The 17,757-nt window shown below is 35.6% G+C and overlaps 1 protein-coding gene across 2 annotated transcripts; it reads right to left on the bottom strand.

Annotated features, from left to right (window-relative positions):
• Positions 1-13,154: 13,154 nt before the first annotated feature.
• LOC115965657 (probable inactive poly [ADP-ribose] polymerase SRO5) lies at positions 13,155-17,391 on the bottom strand. Of its 2 annotated transcripts, XM_031084929.1 has the most exons (6): positions 15,972-17,391; positions 15,525-15,766; positions 15,224-15,360; positions 15,019-15,114; positions 14,157-14,227; positions 13,155-13,544 (listed from the first exon to the last, which is right to left on the bottom strand). In XM_031084929.1, the coding sequence occupies exons 1-5, from the start codon at positions 16,583-16,585 to the stop codon at positions 14,186-14,188; spliced, it is 1,131 nt and encodes a 376-aa protein (XP_030940789.1). In that variant the 5' UTR covers positions 16,586-17,391; the 3' UTR covers positions 13,155-13,544; positions 14,157-14,185. The 2 variants fall into 2 exon arrangements, with proteins under 2 accessions (XP_030940789.1, XP_030940790.1); XM_031084930.1 differs by lacking the exon at positions 14,157-14,227.
• Between the last annotated feature and the right edge of the window lie 366 nt (positions 17,392-17,757).

Raw genomic sequence — 17,757 nt, 5'->3', positions numbered from 1 at the left:
CAGTAGCATACATGAGACAATATGAGCAAAAATATTATAGATATGGAGAATTTGAAGGTCTGTATGAAAGTGATTGGGTGTAAATCAACCACTTCTCAAGGGGATCATGATGTGACAAATTTTTGTTGGCTTCTGTTTAGGTCATTGTTGCACCATCAAGACAAAATTCATATATATATAAATTGTATTTAAAACTTGTGAAAGATGATTTTTATTAAATGAATATGCTGGAAAGCATGGAAAAAGAACTTCTTCTTTTTTTTTTGTTTATAGAAGAAACACATTCATTATTGTTATAAGTCAAGGCCACTAGAAGAAAATGTATGAAATGGACCTGCCATTAGGTTTGTTTGTCATATTGTTGCTTTTAAAAAAAATTTTGAATGGAATATTGCTGCAAATTACAACAAGCTGTGGCATGATTGGCGCATATCTGGTGTGAATTTTATCACTCTAATTTATCATGCATTGTGTGCCTTTTTCTTCAAAGTAAAAAATGTCATGCATTCCTTATCACTTGGTTTTCACATTCCTCATGTGTAAGTTTTATTCACTTTTCACTTTGAATGATTACTTTTGAATTATTACTAACTAGTTTAATGTAGGAATTGTTTAGTTGAGATCTCATTGATTGTTCTTTTTCTTGCTAGTGAATTAATTGCCAAGCATGGGGTAAAACTCTAGAATAAGCTATCCAAGTGCAATCAAGAGCAGTGTGAGTGAGGCTGTGTCTGTAAACTTAATAATTGAAAGTTTTGACAAAGTTTTTAGCAATGGACTATAATGGCCATTGAGAGTGATTTTGTCGAACAGTCTAACCTATCACCTAATTCCATTGCGTGAAGTTGTATTAGCTTTTAATAACCATGTGAGCTCTCAAGTCTCAACCTCATCATGCTCCGCAATCGATCCCCATGATTTGTTCCTATTACGAAAGGGATAGAATTCCTCTCATCAGCAATGGGGGCTTTCAATTTCAAACCCTTCTCTTCAAAATGAAGCTAATAATGTAATTTCCAATAAATTAAAAAATAAAGATGAAAATTTATAATTGGTTCTAAAATTTGAGATAGGTTTTATTTTAGTTTTTGAAATTTATAGTGTTATAGTAATTGTAAAGTTATCATGTTAGTCTTTCCGTAATTTTGTATTTAAATGGAGCACTATGAGCCTCTGTCAAATTTTGTTATGTAAGTAAGAATGACCAACTTGGTATGTTTAGGGGTTTTTTTTTTTTTTTTTATATGATTAAAAATGAATTTTTTTAAAAATTTTAGAGACTAAAATAAAGGCTTATCCAAATTTTAGGACCATGTATGAAAATTTTCTCCAAAAAATAATTTTTAAAATTGGACTGCTAAACTAAATTAAAAAGGTTAAATTATTAATTTGGTCCTCCAACTATTGGATGAAGGGAAATTTGATCTCTCAACCATTAATTGTTTCAATTGAGCCCCTCAATTTTCAAAATCAACTCAATTCCATCAATGATAATGGTTGAGAAACTGATTTGAATTAAAAAATTTTGCAATCCTTTTAATTTTTTTCTTCATTTAATAAATTAACTAAATTCATTAAAATTTAAACAAAAAAGTTGATTTAAGGATGAAATCGACTTAATTTTCAAAATTGAATAACTAAATTAACACAATTAATAGTTAAAGGACTAAATTGATACAATCAATTGAGGGGTGAAATAAAACCTTACCTTATAGTTGGGGAACCAAATATTAATTTAACCAAATAAAAATTGGTATAATTAATGGTTTCGCAATATAGAATATACCATTAATTAAGGTTAGGTTTCAACCATGGGCCATGACAAACGTAAGCTTCTTAAGGTTAGACCTAATGGGTGTGAAGTGTGAATTGTGAAATCGTGAGACTTTAAAATAAAATGTCAATAGGAAGGGAATTGAAGCAATTAATTAGTTGGTAACGATTCAATCGTAGGTTCATGTCGTGGTCTTTTCATATTTATGGCACATTAGCCATGTGAGACTACTTGCTTCTTCAGTCAATTTTCTAGAACAATAATTTTCTTTTCAACAAGGAATTCTTATTCCAAGCAACGTGCTAGTACTGGCTTCAAATTGAGGAGACTTTTAGAAAGCAAAACTTCATTGATTTGTTGGATTTCGAAGTACGTATATGGTATATATACTACACCAATTCTGGATTCCACAAGGTGTTAATTGAGGCCCAAACCTATCCAAGTCCTAGTAACATTGGGTCGTTGGGTTTTTCATCTCCAAGGCAAGAAAAGTATTATTATCCACAGAATCCATATATATCCACCTACAAGAATATTCCTTGGTTTTTATCCACACAGAATCCAAGTCTTCCATTCATCCTCCGTTTGCTTCTAGAAACATTTTATTCTCTTTTAGCTAATCCTTGAGAACATATGCTTTATTTTTAATAATGGGCATATAAATGAAAGATCAGGGCTTCATATCTACTTTGCTAGCATGTGTAAAATCAGCACATACAATGGCGGAGCCAGGATTATTTTTCAGGAGGGCCAAGCTAAACATAAAAATATTCTTAAGGAATAAAATCTTTTATGATCAAAAAGTTGTATCTAATGTTCTTTTATGGTACTAAAATAATTTATAATTGATTCTAAATGAAATTTTTTAGCCAGATTTTTTCTACATTCACAATTAAACAATCACTTATTAAAATCTCATGTTTTATATTGTTGAAATCCAGGATCATATTTAAAGAAACAATATCTAATTTTTTAAGTTCACATTTGGGAGCCTTTCTAAGATGTTCAATATCTAAAGTTTCTTTCAGCAGTAGGAATAGATTGTGGATTTTTTTTTTTCACAAATTACTCAAATTTTAGCTAATTTAAAAAGAAAAAAAAATTATGAATAATTAAGTATAAACTACTAAATGCAATAAGATAAAACCAAACAATTAAAAAATTCTCAAAACCAAATATAAATACAATAAACAGTACTGTTATATATAAACATTCACTTTGAACTGACATCAATGTTATTCATTCACGCAACAACACTGTAATAGATTTCAGATTTACTTCCTTTTGATGGTGCTATCCACACCGACACAATTGGGTACGCCGGTGGGCTTTGGCTTCTTTGGAATTCAGATAAAGTTGAGATTGAGGCTCTGGCAAAAACTGAGCAGGAGATCCATGTGGAGGTTAAGGTACGTTCCTCTGACCTTGCTTGGATATTTTCTGCCATATATGCTAGTCCTAGAAGTGAAGAACGTTGTGTGTTGTGGGAAAACCTTTCTAAAGCGGCTGAGCTGCATAATAAACCTTGGATAATGGCTGGGGACTTCAATGAACCATTAATTGGTGAAGATAAGTTTGGTGGTAGGGGTGTTAGTATTGGCCGGTCCCTTTTGTTCAAAGATTGTCTAGACAAGTGTAGTATGGTAGACATGGGTTTCTCTGGGCCAAGGTATACATGGTCTAATAAAAGAGACTTGAATAACCTCATTCTTGAAAGGATCGACAGATTCTTTGGGAATCCGAATTGGTGCTTGCTCTACCCAAATGCTAAGATCACCCATCTCACTCGGTGCCACTCGGATCATTGCCCGGTCCTTCTAGAGTCCAATCCCAACAGATCGTTACACCTAAACAGACCATTTCGGTTCCAAAGTTTTTGGCTTACTGACTTATCTTTCCCCGCTGTGGTTAATCATGCCTGGAATGGTTCTGGGAAGCTAGCTGAATCGATAGACAGATTTACAAAGGAAGCCACTGTTTGGAATAAAATTCACTTCGGTAATATTCATGCAAAAAAGAGGAGATGCATAGCCAGGCTCTATGGCATCCAGCGTGCCTTGGCTAATCAACCTAGTGATAATCTCATTTACCTGGAAAACCAAATTCACAGCGAACTCGAAATGGTCCTGGATCAAGAAAGAGAGTTGTGGGCTTTGAAGTCGAGGATAAACTGGATGATCCAAGGAGATAGAAATACCTCCTTCTTCCACGTCTCGGCCCTAGCTAGAAGGCGGAGGAATCATATTGCTTCAGTTAAGGATGAGAGGGGAGACTGGATTACTGGAGAAAGGGAGGTTATGGACTACTTCAGGAAGGGGTTTATTTCCCTTTACACCACTTCGCACACAGAGGCTGGCCGGTTGGGTTTGCAACACCACCAGTGGCAGAACCAGCTATCTGAGGAAGAAAAATGTAGTCTAGACTCTGTGGTCACAAGGGAAGAAATCAAGGATGCTCTCTGGTCTATGAAGGCGTACAAGGCCCCCGGGCCGGACGGGTTGCACGCTGGTTTCTTCCAGAGATTCTGGTTGGTTGTGGGAGATTCAGTGTTGGAGGAAGTCATGGATGTTTTTACCAAGCGAAGGGTTCCTGAGTTTATGAATAAAACCCACATTGTGCTGATTCCCAAAATTCAAGGCCCTGAGGTTATTGGTAACTACAGACCAATCAGCCTGTGCAATACAACTTACAAGCTCATTACCAAGGTGATTGTGGCAAGGGTAAGACCACTTCTGGACAAACTTATTTCCCCTTACCAAGCTGCCTTCATTCCTGGTAGACGTGGAGTGGATAACACCATTATTGCTCAGGAGCTAATTCACACCATAGGCAGAACAAAGGGTAAAAGAGGTTATATGGCCATTAAGATTGACCTTGAAAAAGCGTATGATAAAATCGAGTGGGGTTTTATCCGGGAGATGTTGATAAACTTCAATTTTCCAAATAGGCTTTCGGACCTCATCTTAAGTTGTGTAACTTCAGTTTCAACTTCTCTCCTTTTTAATGGAGGCAGTCTTGAACCCTTCAAGCCTTCTAGAGGAATCCGGCAAGGTGACCCCATCTCACCGTATCTTTTTATCCTTTGTATGGAGTATCTAGGCCGCCTGATTGAGGAAAAATGCCAGAGTAAGCTTTGGTATCCAGTCAAAGCTTCAAGAAGTGGGCCTCCTTTTTCCCATCTATTCTTCGCGGATGACCTCATCTTATTTGCCAGAGCAGATTCTGGTAGTTGTGCAGCGGTAAAAGACGCCCTTACAAATTTCTGTACTAAATCAGGGCAAACTATTAGTGAAGAGAAGTCCCGAGTTTTCTTCTCTCCCAACATTGATCCGGACCAAAGAGATATGCTATCGGGTTTATTGGGCTTCCAGCAGACTTCTAACTTGGGAAAATACTTAGGTTTCCCTCTCAAACATCCAGGGACCAACAACCAAGAGTTTGGATTTGTCCTTGATAGGGTGAAGAAAAAACTAGCGGGGTGGAAAGCAAATCTCTTGTCTATGGCAGGCAGAACAGTGTTGATCCAAGCCTCTTCCTCCACCATCCCAGCTCATGTAATGCAGAATGTTTATCTGCCCAACAAGATCTTGGAAGGTGTGGATAGAATGAATAGAAATTTCCTTTGGGGGTCGACGGATAATTCGAAGAAGATGCACTGGGTGAATTGGAGGAAAGTCACTAGACCTAAGGATGTAGGTGGGTTGGGGTTACAAACAGCGAAGGGTAGAAATACAGCCCTTCTAGCAAAGCTTAACTGGAGGCTTCATACGGAGGGTGATGCGCTTTGGGCAAGGGTTCTTAAGGCTAAGTATGGTACAAGACAAAGATCTGAGGAGCGAATTAAGTCAAGATCTCCATGCTCCCCCACTTGGAGAGGGATTTTAAAAGGTGAAGAAGTTTTCAGGAAGGGTGTGAAGTGGATTCCGGGCTTTGATAGTAATTTAAGTTTCTGGTTTGACTGTTGGACAAACCTTGGTCCTCTTCGAGAAGCTATCCAAGGTCCTCTTACCCGAGAAACCTCCAACCTCAGAATCAGAGATGTTGCTGCCCCTTATGGTTGGGACTGGTCAGCCATTCCTTTTGTTTTTCCCCCGGAACTGAAAGCTGAAATCCAAGCTACTCCCACTCCCATTGTTTCGAGAGGCGGGGACAAGCTTGCTTGGAGTCACTCTCCTAAAGGTTCTTTCAATTTGGGGAGTGCTTACTGCCTTGCCAATGAGGTCCCACATGAAGAAACCTTTGCTGGCAGGTGGATATGGAAGCTTAATGCCCTCCCTACAATCCAGAATTTTGTGTGGAAATGTATGCACAACAGTGTTGGGGTTAAAGAGTGCCTTATGAGAAGAGGAGTCACTCAGGATCCAATTTGTCCTCTCTGTCATACTGAAAGTGAATCAATTATGCATGCTCTCCGTGATTGTGAGCTAATCAAGCCGATTTGGGGTCAGCTAGAGTTCCAAACTATTAATCAAGCTTTTTTCACTCAAAACACAAGGGAATGGCTTGTTACAAACTGCCAACAGGGGAAGCCTCACCCAAACAGACTATCCACTTCACAAACAATCTTCCTTTATGCCATCTGGAAGATATGGAAACAAAGAAATATGTTGGTGTTCAACAACAAAAGGCCTAATCCTAATCTTGTGCAGGATATCATTATGCAGGCAGAGGAGTTTGCTCTTTGTGCATCTCGTCCTAAGGGGTTGAAGTGCAGGATCCCTCAAAGAATCCGTTGGGATAAGCCCCAAGCTGGCTGCCTAAAGCTCAATACTGATGGAGCTTCAAGTGATTTATTGGGTAGTGCAGGGGGTGGTGGATTGATAAGAGATGACAAAGGAAGCTGGGTTGTGGGTTTCTCCAGAAGATTAGGGAAAGCAAATAGTCTTGCAGCTGAGTTATGGGCCCTTAGAGATGGATTACTCTTATGTCTTCAATTAAACAATTCTGAAATAGTTGTAGAATTGGATGCTAAAGTCATTGTGGAGGCTCTTAACAACCCCTCTCTCACTAACACTGTGATTTCCCCTCTTATTGATGACTGTAAACTGATGGTTTCCCAAATGCCTCATGTTCGTATCAAACATGTCTTTCGGGAAGCAAATCGGTGTGCGGATCGCTTAGCTAGACTAGGTTGTTCTCAGAGTTTAGATTTTTCCCTGTATTCAAGTCCGCCTGTGGACCTTATCTCCTTTGTTGAGGCTGATTGCCTTGGTGTATTTTCGGACAGGCTTTGTCCTGTTTCCTCTTCTGCTCTTTAGTTTTATATAAATCCTTGGTTTACCAAAAAAAAAAAAAAAAAAAAAAAAAACAACACTGTAATATACTAATACTAATATATTATTATATAAAGTTACAAACAAAATGGTAAAGAAATTGGCAGCCAAAAAAAAAACTTGACAGCCACAATTTTTTACAGCTTTTCTCCACGATTTGAAACACAGAAAAAGAGAGTTGAGAGATATAGTTGGTGAGATTAGGAAAAAAAAAGAAAAGAAGAGGGAGAGAGAGTAGATCTGAGTTTTAATTTGGTTTTGTGAACATATTGTTAATAACAAAAGACATTAACTCCGTTTGTGTTAAAGGATTAAATTGGTCATTATGTCAAAAATCAGGGTAGTTTACTAGATTTTACCCTTTAAATTATCAAAGTACAACAATACAATGTACAACACATAGTATCTCAAAACAAAAGCAGTAAAACTAACAGTATATACTATATACACTCCTTTGATTGAGTCATTCATAGCACTTAGCAATATATACTATTACACTCCTTTGACAGAGTCATTCAGTATATACTATATACACTTCTTTGACTGAGTCATTCACAGCACTTAAACAAAGAGAGAAAAGAGAGAGAGATATACCGCTAGTACTGCTATTACTAAATGAAGGAGAAATTTGGGTTTTTGCTTTAGGATTTGGTGGCCATGGGTTAATGAATGGGCCATCTGGTGGATTCTTTCTTAGGTCTTTTCTGGTATCAACTTTTTTCTTTTTTTTTTGGGTTTTACTGTACTACTTCAAAAATTTGAGGAGCCCTTTGACAGAGTCATTCAGTATATACTATATACACTCTTTTGACTGAGTCATTCACAACACTTAAACAAAGAGAGAAGAGAGAGAGATATATCGCTGGTACTGCTATTACTAAATGAAGGAGAAATTTGGGTTTTTGCTTTAGGATTTGGTGGCTATGGGTTAATGAATGGGCCATCTAGTGGATTCTTTCTTAGGTCTTTTCTGGTATCAACTTTTTTTTTTTTTTTTAATTTTTGGGTTTTATTGTACTACTTCAAAAATTTGAGGAGCAGGGACCAAATTCTAAATTCTAAGATTTGGGGGGGGGGGGGGGGGCGCCATGGCCCCCCCAGCCTCAATGTGGCTCCGCCACTGAATCCATGTAATGTGTATGCAACATTTTTCTCATACATGTAGGGTCTATAATGTTGAAGTGGGCTCATGTGGCTTGAATTGCTACAAGCCCAAGTTGACCGAATTCAACTAGGAATGTAATTCCTAGTACAGCCGACTTTGACATATATATATATATATATATATATATATATATATATATTAGGTTTGAGATCAAGGATAGCCGTGAGAGATAATTCCTAATAACCTAGCAGCCGCATAAGAAGAAAGAATAGTGTTTTCTTGTCTTGAGGGTGAGAGAAAAAATATTGTAGCTGCAAGTTGTACTCTGTATTCTTTCCTGATAATAGTGAAATCCCTGCAACTCCGTGGACGTAGGTAATTGCCGAACCATGTAAATATTGTCTTGTACGTGTGATTTTTTTCTTTGGCGTGTATTTTCTCTATTTCCTGTTTTGTTTCTCATAGGTTGAGATTTTGGTTAAATTCCCTACATATAATATTCATTTCACACACACATACACATGCCTTAAATCTCTAAGGGTCCATTTGGATTGAGGGGAGAGGGAAGAAGAGTAGAGTTGGTCGGAAATAGACTAATTTCTGGCCAACTCTACTCTACTTCGGCCCCTGTCTCTTCCTCAATCTAAACAGACCATAAATGGGAGTTTGTGAATTGAAATATGAGGTTTGCTTGAGTTGAGTTTCGAAGGAAAAAAAAGAAAAAGAAAAAGGGATGGACATGTTTGGGCTTCTTGGGGGCGGGACAGTTTGAAGTGTTTGGTTGAGGCCAATATCTACAAGCCCATTGACAGAGCATGGGCCTCATTGCGTTGCTTATTTGTGTATACACAGAACTGTTGACTATGCCTACAAAGGTCTAATGGACCAGAATTAACATTAAATTAATGTGACCATGTGAGCCATTAAGTAGGGCAGTAAGAGCATTCCCATTCGTTCCTGCTTTTTTTTTTTTTTTTTTTTTTTTTGATAATCCATTCGTTTATGCTTTGATACTACCTCTTTATTTTTTTTTTGGATGCGTGCTTTGATACTACTTGTGCAATGGTATATAAGATTTGAACAAATAGCAATAAATGACAAATAAACTAACAAGCACATGTATAAAGAATACAAGACTTAATGTGATTTATCAAATAATTTACCTGCATAGAGAGAGATCAAATTCACTGTATTTATTATGGATTACAACAATCACTTTACATAACTTTCATAGGATATTTTTTCTGCCCCAAAAGAATTACAAAATTATTTTTCCTTCTTCAAGAGTTCTCCTCTATCAAGAAATCAAAAAAAAAAAAAAAAAAAAATTACCTACATAGAGAGAGAGATCAAATTCACTGTATTTATTATAGATTACAACAATCACTTTACATAACTTTCATAGGATTTTTTTTAGCCCAAAAAGAATTACAAAATTATTTTTCCTTCTTCAAGAGTTCTCCTCTATCAAAAATTTTTTGTAAAATAAATTTAAAAAAAAAAAAAAAAAAACCACTAGACCCTTGGGTCAAGGTCACCAAACTCTTTATTGTAGTGTCTATATATATATATATATATATATATATATATATATATATATATATGTCTATAAATGCTATTACTTGGTGGACAAGAAATATTAATTACTTCTTTAACAATGAATAAACTTTTCTTCCTCGTAAAGAAAACTCAAAAGAAGTAATTATATCAACTTTCTTATCACACCAAAAATAGCCAAATAGATAACCTAGTCCAAATAGAAATTTAAGATAATTCTCAACACCTTGGTATAAAATGTCAAAATTAAATTCTTAGCATAATCATGTGCATCCAATGAGCAATTCTAAAATTGTTGAGGTTACACTTTCTCTTAACTTACACTTTTAAGAACGCTAACCTTTTTCAAGCCTCATATTTTTTTCTAGTAAAATTGTATTTTTATCCATTTTTAACAAATAAGTCAATCCAAACACACATGTAACCTCAACTTAAAAGCTCACAAACCTGAAAGTTCTAGTCTGACAATAGTTCATCTTGATGAAATATTTTTTATTTTTATTTTTAATTGGTTCACTGCTTCATCAAATTCAACATGATCCATTTGGGTCACAGACCATTTTCCGGAGAACAAAGTTCTTATTTAAGGTTTGCTTGAGCCACTGCCCTCTGAAGACTGAAAATTTTGTTCTGCAGCTCCATTGGATCTAGAACAACTTTAATTATAAAGCAAAACTTCAAAGTTTTGTTGAATTTTAAAGTATACAGTATGTACTACACCAATTCTGGATTCCACAAGGTATTAATTGAGGCCCAAACCTATCCAAGTGCTGGTCATATTGGGTCGTGTTGGGTTTTTCATCTTCAAGGCTCTAGAAACAAGAAAAGTATTATTATCCACAAAATCCATATATATCCACCTACAAGAAATATTCCTCGGTTTTTATCCACGCAGAGTCCAAGTCTTCCATTCATCCTCCCTTTGCTTCTCGAAACATTTTATTCTCTTTTAGCTAATTCTTGGGAACATATGCTTTATTTTTAATGGGCATATGCTTAACTGAGAGATCAACATTTTTCACATATACTTAGGGTCTAAAATGTTCATTCCACACGCACATACACATGCAGTAATGCTATGCCTCATTGCGTTGCTTATTTGTCTATACACAGAACTGTTGAGTGTTGACTATGCCTGCAAAGGTCCGACGGACGTGAATTAACATAAATAAATGTAACCATGTGAGCCATTAAAAGTAAAAGCATTCTCATCCGCTCATGCTTTGATGCTACTTGTGCTGCAAAGCCTGCAATGGTATTCAATGGATTTCTCGCTTGCATTAGAAACCGATTAGTATTTTAGTTTGACGATAAAAGGGTTATCATCAGGAACGGACGTCATAGGTTGAAATTTTCTATAAAAAAAAAAAATTATTCAATGCATTTGAACAAATAGAAGTAAAGGATTTGAACAAATAACAGTAAATGAAAAATAAATTAACAAGCATACACTTAAAGAACACAAGACTTTACGTGGTTTATCAAACAATCTATCTAAATAGAGAGAGAGAGAGATCAAATCCACTATATTTATTAAGGATTACAACAATCACTTTACATAGCTTTCATTGGGTAATTTTTTTCAGCCCCGAAAGAATTTTCAAATTATTCTTCCTCCTTCAAGGGTTCTCCTCTAAAAAAAAATAAATAAAATAAAATAAAAAAACCAAGACCCTTGAATCAAGGTCACGGAACTCTTTATTGTAGTGTCTATTTATATGTCTATAAATATTATTACTTAGTGAACATGAAAGATTAATTACTTCTTTAAAAATGAATAAACTTTCATTCCTCATAAAGAAAACCTAAAAGAAGTAATTATGTCAACTTTCTTAACATACCAAAAAGAGCCAAATAGGTAACCTAGTCCAAATAGAAATTAGAGATACTTTTCAACCCCTTGGTATAAAATGTCACAATTAAATTCTTCGCATAATCATGTGCATCCAATGAGCCATTCTAAGAAAATTGAGGTTACACTTTCTCTTTAGATTCAAAAAGGTTACACTTTCTCTTAGCTTACACTTTTAAGAATGCTAACCTTTTTAAAGTCAAATTTTTTCTAGTAAATTTTTATTTTTATCCACTTTCAACAAATAAGTCAATCCAAACACACATGTAACCTCAACTTAAAAGGTCACAAACCTGAAAGTTCTAGTCTGACAATAGTTCATCTTGATGAAATATTTTATTTATTTATTTTTAATTGGTTCACTGCTTCCTCAAATTCAACCTGATCCATTTGGGTTAGACCATTTTACCAAGAACAAAGTTCTTATTTAAGGTTTTTGCTTGAGCCACTACCCTCTGAAGACTGAAAATTTTGTTCTGCAACTCCATTGGATCTAGAACAACTACCTTACTACAAACACAATTCTTTAGATTTCCCAACCTCAGGTTTTGGGATTTATTCACTATTCCATTCATAGGAATAAATCACTATTCACTATTTCCAGGATGGTTTTTCAAAGAATTTTAACATACCAATGATGGTTACCTGCATAGTCTTTGAACATACACAATTTGACCTTATGAAACAAATAAGCATCATTTCACAGATTCTTATCAGGAAAAAAAAAAAAAGCATCATTTGACAGATGAAAGCTGTATTCGCTCGTCAGCTTCACCCAAAGGACACAATCAGTGCTCTATATTCTAATTCTTCATCATGAAGACCCTTGTTGAATGTCAAATTTAAGAAACTTTTTTGAGAAGCATATATTAGTTTTGTATAAATTAGTAGTCAATTATGCCATTAGCAACGCTACTAAGTTCAATTTTCTAAGCCAAAGGCAAGGTGTTTCTTTGATCTCAAAGTCAAGTTGTTGGGTAGTCTCAGTCAGTGGTATCTTTTGAATTTCAAGGCCAACTTGAATTTCTTGTTGAACCGTTTAATTTCTTGGTTCTAGATTCACCAGTTGTGCAAGAAAGAGGTTGATGTGTGCAGTGTACACAATTGAATCAGCACACTTTTGCTTATAGAAGGGGCAGAGCATAATAGGATGGAAGGTTTGCTTAGAAAAGGTAGTGACTGAAATTGCAGGCTTGCGCCACGCCATTGACTGAGCTTCACTCAATGGCATAGCTTGCTCTCCTTCCTAAGGAGAACTAAGGTTTGAATCCTCCCTCTCCCATGATAGTAATCCCCTCCCCCAATGTTATAACTATTGTATTATCAAAAACAAGACTGAAATTTCAGGATTGCTGCCAAAGATATTTGAACCTCTGTCCCCCCGTGTAGTGTGGGCCAAAAGAACAAACCCATTGCAGCTTAGAATTAATGATCTACTTATGACACTAGCAATTGGCAATGATAAGCACAAATGCTCACAGAACCTAACCCCTTTATAAAAAATATTAAAAAAACAAAAAAACAAAACAAAAGAAGAAGATTTTGAGCTGTAAAGATGTTTAATTTCCCAATTAGTCCAGCCAGAAAAACTCGTTGAGGTCAAAAACAGCTCACAATATCATTTCCATTGATAAAGCAACCATGTGATTACAACAGAAAAAAGGAGTCCATTAGGTAAAAACTAATAGCTAAGATTATACTATCAATATACACCAAAAACAATGAGAAAATTCTACTTATCCCCTCTGGCATCTCTGCTAGCTAGGTTCCTCACCATCCATTTCCATAAACTGAACATGTCAACATAATTTGCATTCTCAATCATTCTGATTCTTGACAGCAACTCACAACTGCCCTATTTTCCTCCACGCAAAATTGATTCTTCTGCACTGTCTGTGTGCTCTGATTATGATATTTATTACTCCCATCCACGATTCACTTCAAGCCAACTACCTATTTAAGGCCTGTGCGAGCCTTAAGTTGCTGGGAAAACAAAACATCCAATTCAAATTCCGTTAATAGAGTTTTTTCTAATACAAATTTTGTGGACATGTAAAGGCAAATAATTGAATGTAAACCAAATAGAGCAGTCAAAAAATGAGAAAAAAAAAAAAAATATATATATATATAGTATATACTAGTCAGAAAAATAACCCTTTTTTTTTGGGGGGGGGGGGGGGGGGGGTTTTAGATCGAAGTGTTATGATATTCATGTGTGAGTGGTTAAAAAGTGAAGTTCTATATTGAATATTAATGAAAAGAATGAATTATTAATATAACGTAGTTAGGCTCATAACTATAGGCTTAAATCTTTTGGGAAATTGTGGCATCTCTATGTTATATTAACTATTTAATTGGAGACTGATAGCACTCTTCAGGACAAAGTGAATTTTGATGAGTCATAAACAATAACTAAACAATAACTATGACAGGAAGGGCATCTACTAATGAAGTAACACGAGAGGTCATTTCTTGCTACAGAAAGAGGTAAGCATAAGCTACATAACTTCATCTAGAAGAAGGGCATATTGGAACAATAAAGCACAGATGATGCAAGAATCAAGTGGAGAAAAAGATTATCCTTATCCTCGCCACCTTCTGTGTGGTCCAATCAGAATCAAATTTTAATATCCAGACGCCACCTCCTCTTTATTCCAGCGAATTCTCTACAATACAATGCTATTAGAACACTCTTTTCACCAAAGTAAAGATTCTACATGTCACAGCCTAGAGAGTCAGCAAAGATCAACATTTGTTACACAAAGTGATTCCAGCAGCATTAAGTAGATTCTTCTAGAAAGACTTTATATTCCAATTCACAACTGGTTCGTTCTAGAGAGCCATCTTCTACCATCAACATATATAATACATAAGTGAATTCCCTGCGGCTATAAAGTTCATATATTCTAGAAAGACATACATCAGAATGCACAATTGATGGAATAAATGTATTTTGAAGAGAATATTTTGGATTTCAATACTTTGTTTAAGAAATAGATTTTGCTATTAATAGAATTTATATATGGAAGAATCTGAATTTTATTATGAGCACGTGTAAGATGTCATTTCAAATCCATTATATGAGCAACATCTCCAAGAATCATATCATGATATCGTGTTTAAATATATATCAAACAGTTTATACCCATAATTATTGTTCAAATTCCTTGATTCTAATAAAATCCGTAAATCAAAAGGCAACCATTCTTTTCTTTGGAATCTTGTAAGACTTTATACTTGTATAACAAAAACAACAATTTTACGTAATCCGTAAACTCTATTAAGAGGTCAATACTCAAAAGAGGGTTTAAAACAACATTGTTCATTGGAAAATTTCAAAAAAAAAAAAAAAAAACTACTACTTAATCAATTTTCTCGACATTACTACCAGAGAAAATCCCAGATTTTACACTTAAATAATAACATGAGCACAACTATTTGATCACAGAAATAGTACCTTGGTTCTGAATGACTTGATAATTGCAATCAACAGCCTATCTCCTGCTAGATGTCTTAATCGTTGTATCAGTTCATTTCTTGAAAGCTTCCTCTCCTGCCGATCCAACAAATTGATGAGAACATATGAAACCAAGGGACAATGCTAAAACAAAAAGCTAGTTTGTGTTTGTGACCCATGATAAATGTAGTGCCGAAGTACTTACTTTATGAGCTTCATGATGCTTGCGGATCAAGGAAACAGATTGTGGAGGTAAGAACTTTGAGAGTTCTGAAATTAGAACTGGAAATGGCATCCAAGGTGAAGTTGGTTCACATGGCTGCCTTTTAGTTCTTACAAATACTACACAAATTACACATACACACAAATTAGTTAAAAAAAAAAAAAAAAAAAAAAAAAAAAAAAAAAAAAAAAAAAAAAAAAAAAAAAAAAACCCAGCATCAATGACAGTAACAGAATCAAATTAGAAACAAACCCACAGCAAAAAATTAAGTCAAATTGCTCACCTGCTAAGCTAGGGGGAGCTCTGAAACTGACAATGTACTCAGGCAAGGTATGGGTGTTCATGTGGGTGCTCCAAACAATATACTTTGTAGGGGTCTGAAGATTGTCCATTCCCGAATCAAATTCTTCAGAACTAGGCTGACACTGCTCAGAACCAATCGGTACAACCTCTGATTTCCCCATTATAACTCGAGTCAACAAAAGATGTCTTAGACCATCCTTATCAACCGGCGAATTGCACGCACTATATACAACAAAATCACAAATTCATCAACAAAACCACAACAATCTAATAACAAATATACTATATAATTTATTTATCAACAAAAAATTTATCATTAAAAAACACAAAAATATAACGTACATACTAAATTATCTACCTATTGTGTGCGTGTGTAAAAAAATAAAAAATAATAAAAAAAATAAAACTATATTAGAGAGTAAGTTACCTTTCTAAAGGAGAAGAATCCGGAGTAAGATAAACACCAGAGCCATATAATCCATTGTTTTGAGACATTTCATGAAGACCAAATCCATACGAAACAATCTTCGTTATGTCTTCTTTAGAACCACCAAACCAACTATATTTGATGCTGGCATTGCCACCACATTTGTTCTCAACCGCCTTAGCGTAAATCTGAAACGAATTCAACCTCGCTTGTTCCTTCACGCCCAAGTAAACATGCTTGTGAATGCTCACCACGCTTGCTTGCACTCCAAGCCTCTCAAAACTCATCATGAATTTTCTCTTGATGATGTCGTAAACCTTTTCGCCTTCGTCAAGCTTTACCAATCCCAAACCTTCGTCGAACAGACGAAACTGCTCGTAACTGGCGCAGGACACGGCGCTCTCGCTGTCGGAAACCGACGGTTCTTCTTCATCGGAGAGGGTCTCGGAGAGTGAATCCTCGACACCCATGTCGTCGGAATTTAGTTTTTCCGACGAGGCTGAAGTGTACGAGGATGAAATCTCCGAAAACCCATGTGGAGATGAATCACGTGTGTTTGAAATTTCTTCGGTTGACGGTAACAAACTTTGATTAACAACGTTGCTATATTCCATATCAGAAAAACAAAGAAAGAAACTGTAACTTTGTTAAGGAAAAAAAAATCAAAGGCTAAGAGTGATTTTTGCAAACTAGACTAAATTTTAAAGAGAAAAGAGGTTAAAGATTTGAGGTTGCTCTTTTTTCCATGCAGGAACGTGTATATTTGTACGGAGTGTACGGACTTAGAGTTGAAAAAGAAACAGTAGATGATTTAAGAAAAAGAGAATCCCAAGAATTGTATGCTTTAATTTGGAACCAAAAAAAAAAAAAAAAAAAGATGAAGATATTGATGTACTTATATATTGGAAACAAAGGAAAAAGAAGAACCCAAATGACTAAGAATCTGTACCAATTAAACACAATGTAAAGTAAGGTTTGGCTGATATTAAAGCAAATCGAAAATTGGAGAATTGGGTGTTACTATATTCAATGAAGTATGAAATGGGATGATGGGCTTTTTGTAGATTGAGGAAGATAGTATGGATTGTAGGAATAGGAGACTTGGCGAAGAAGTATGTATGTATGTACGTGCTGTTGTGCTTTCAAATATGTGTGTGTTGTGTGAGTTTGGTATTTTTGAATGAGAAACAGAAATGAAATGGGTTTTTTATTTTGTGTTTAGTTGGTGAGTGAGAGAGAGAGAGAGAGAGAGAGATATCAAAAGCTATGGACGGTTATGGAGAGAGAGAGAGAGAGACAAAATATTGGAACCGGTGTGGGTTAATTTATGGGCGGTGAAGGGCGGCGCTAATTGTTTTTGTCTTGTTTGTTTTCAAAAGTTGAAGAGAGAGAGAGAGAGAGAGAGAGAGAGAGAGGGCCATCTGTTTTTGGAATTCAATTCTTGGAGAGGACTCTAGACCAGGGGTGTCAATTCGGGTTAGCGTGTCGGGTTCGTGTCGTGTCGAGGTAGGGGTATTCGACTAAATGACTCAACCCTAACCCGACCCATTTAATAATCGTGTCATGATCCTTCAACCCTAACCCGACCTGTTAATAAGGCAGGTTGACCTAACCCAACCCATTTGACACATTTAATAAACGAGTTGTGTTGGGTTGACACGAATGTAATAAAACCCATTTCAACCTGCATAATATTAAATATAACATCCATCTAATTTTTTTTTTTTTTTTTTTTTACATCCCAAAAAGCAGTGCATACACCTTAAGTCTTCAACCCACATTCAAA

The sequence above is a fragment of the Quercus lobata genome, chromosome 10 (assembly GCF_001633185.2).
Source record: "Quercus lobata isolate SW786 chromosome 10, ValleyOak3.0 Primary Assembly, whole genome shotgun sequence".
Lineage (NCBI taxonomy): Eukaryota > Viridiplantae > Streptophyta > Magnoliopsida > Fagales > Fagaceae > Quercus > Quercus lobata.
Note: the sequence above shows the minus strand (reverse complement) of the source record. Positions and strands in the feature narration are given on the sequence as shown.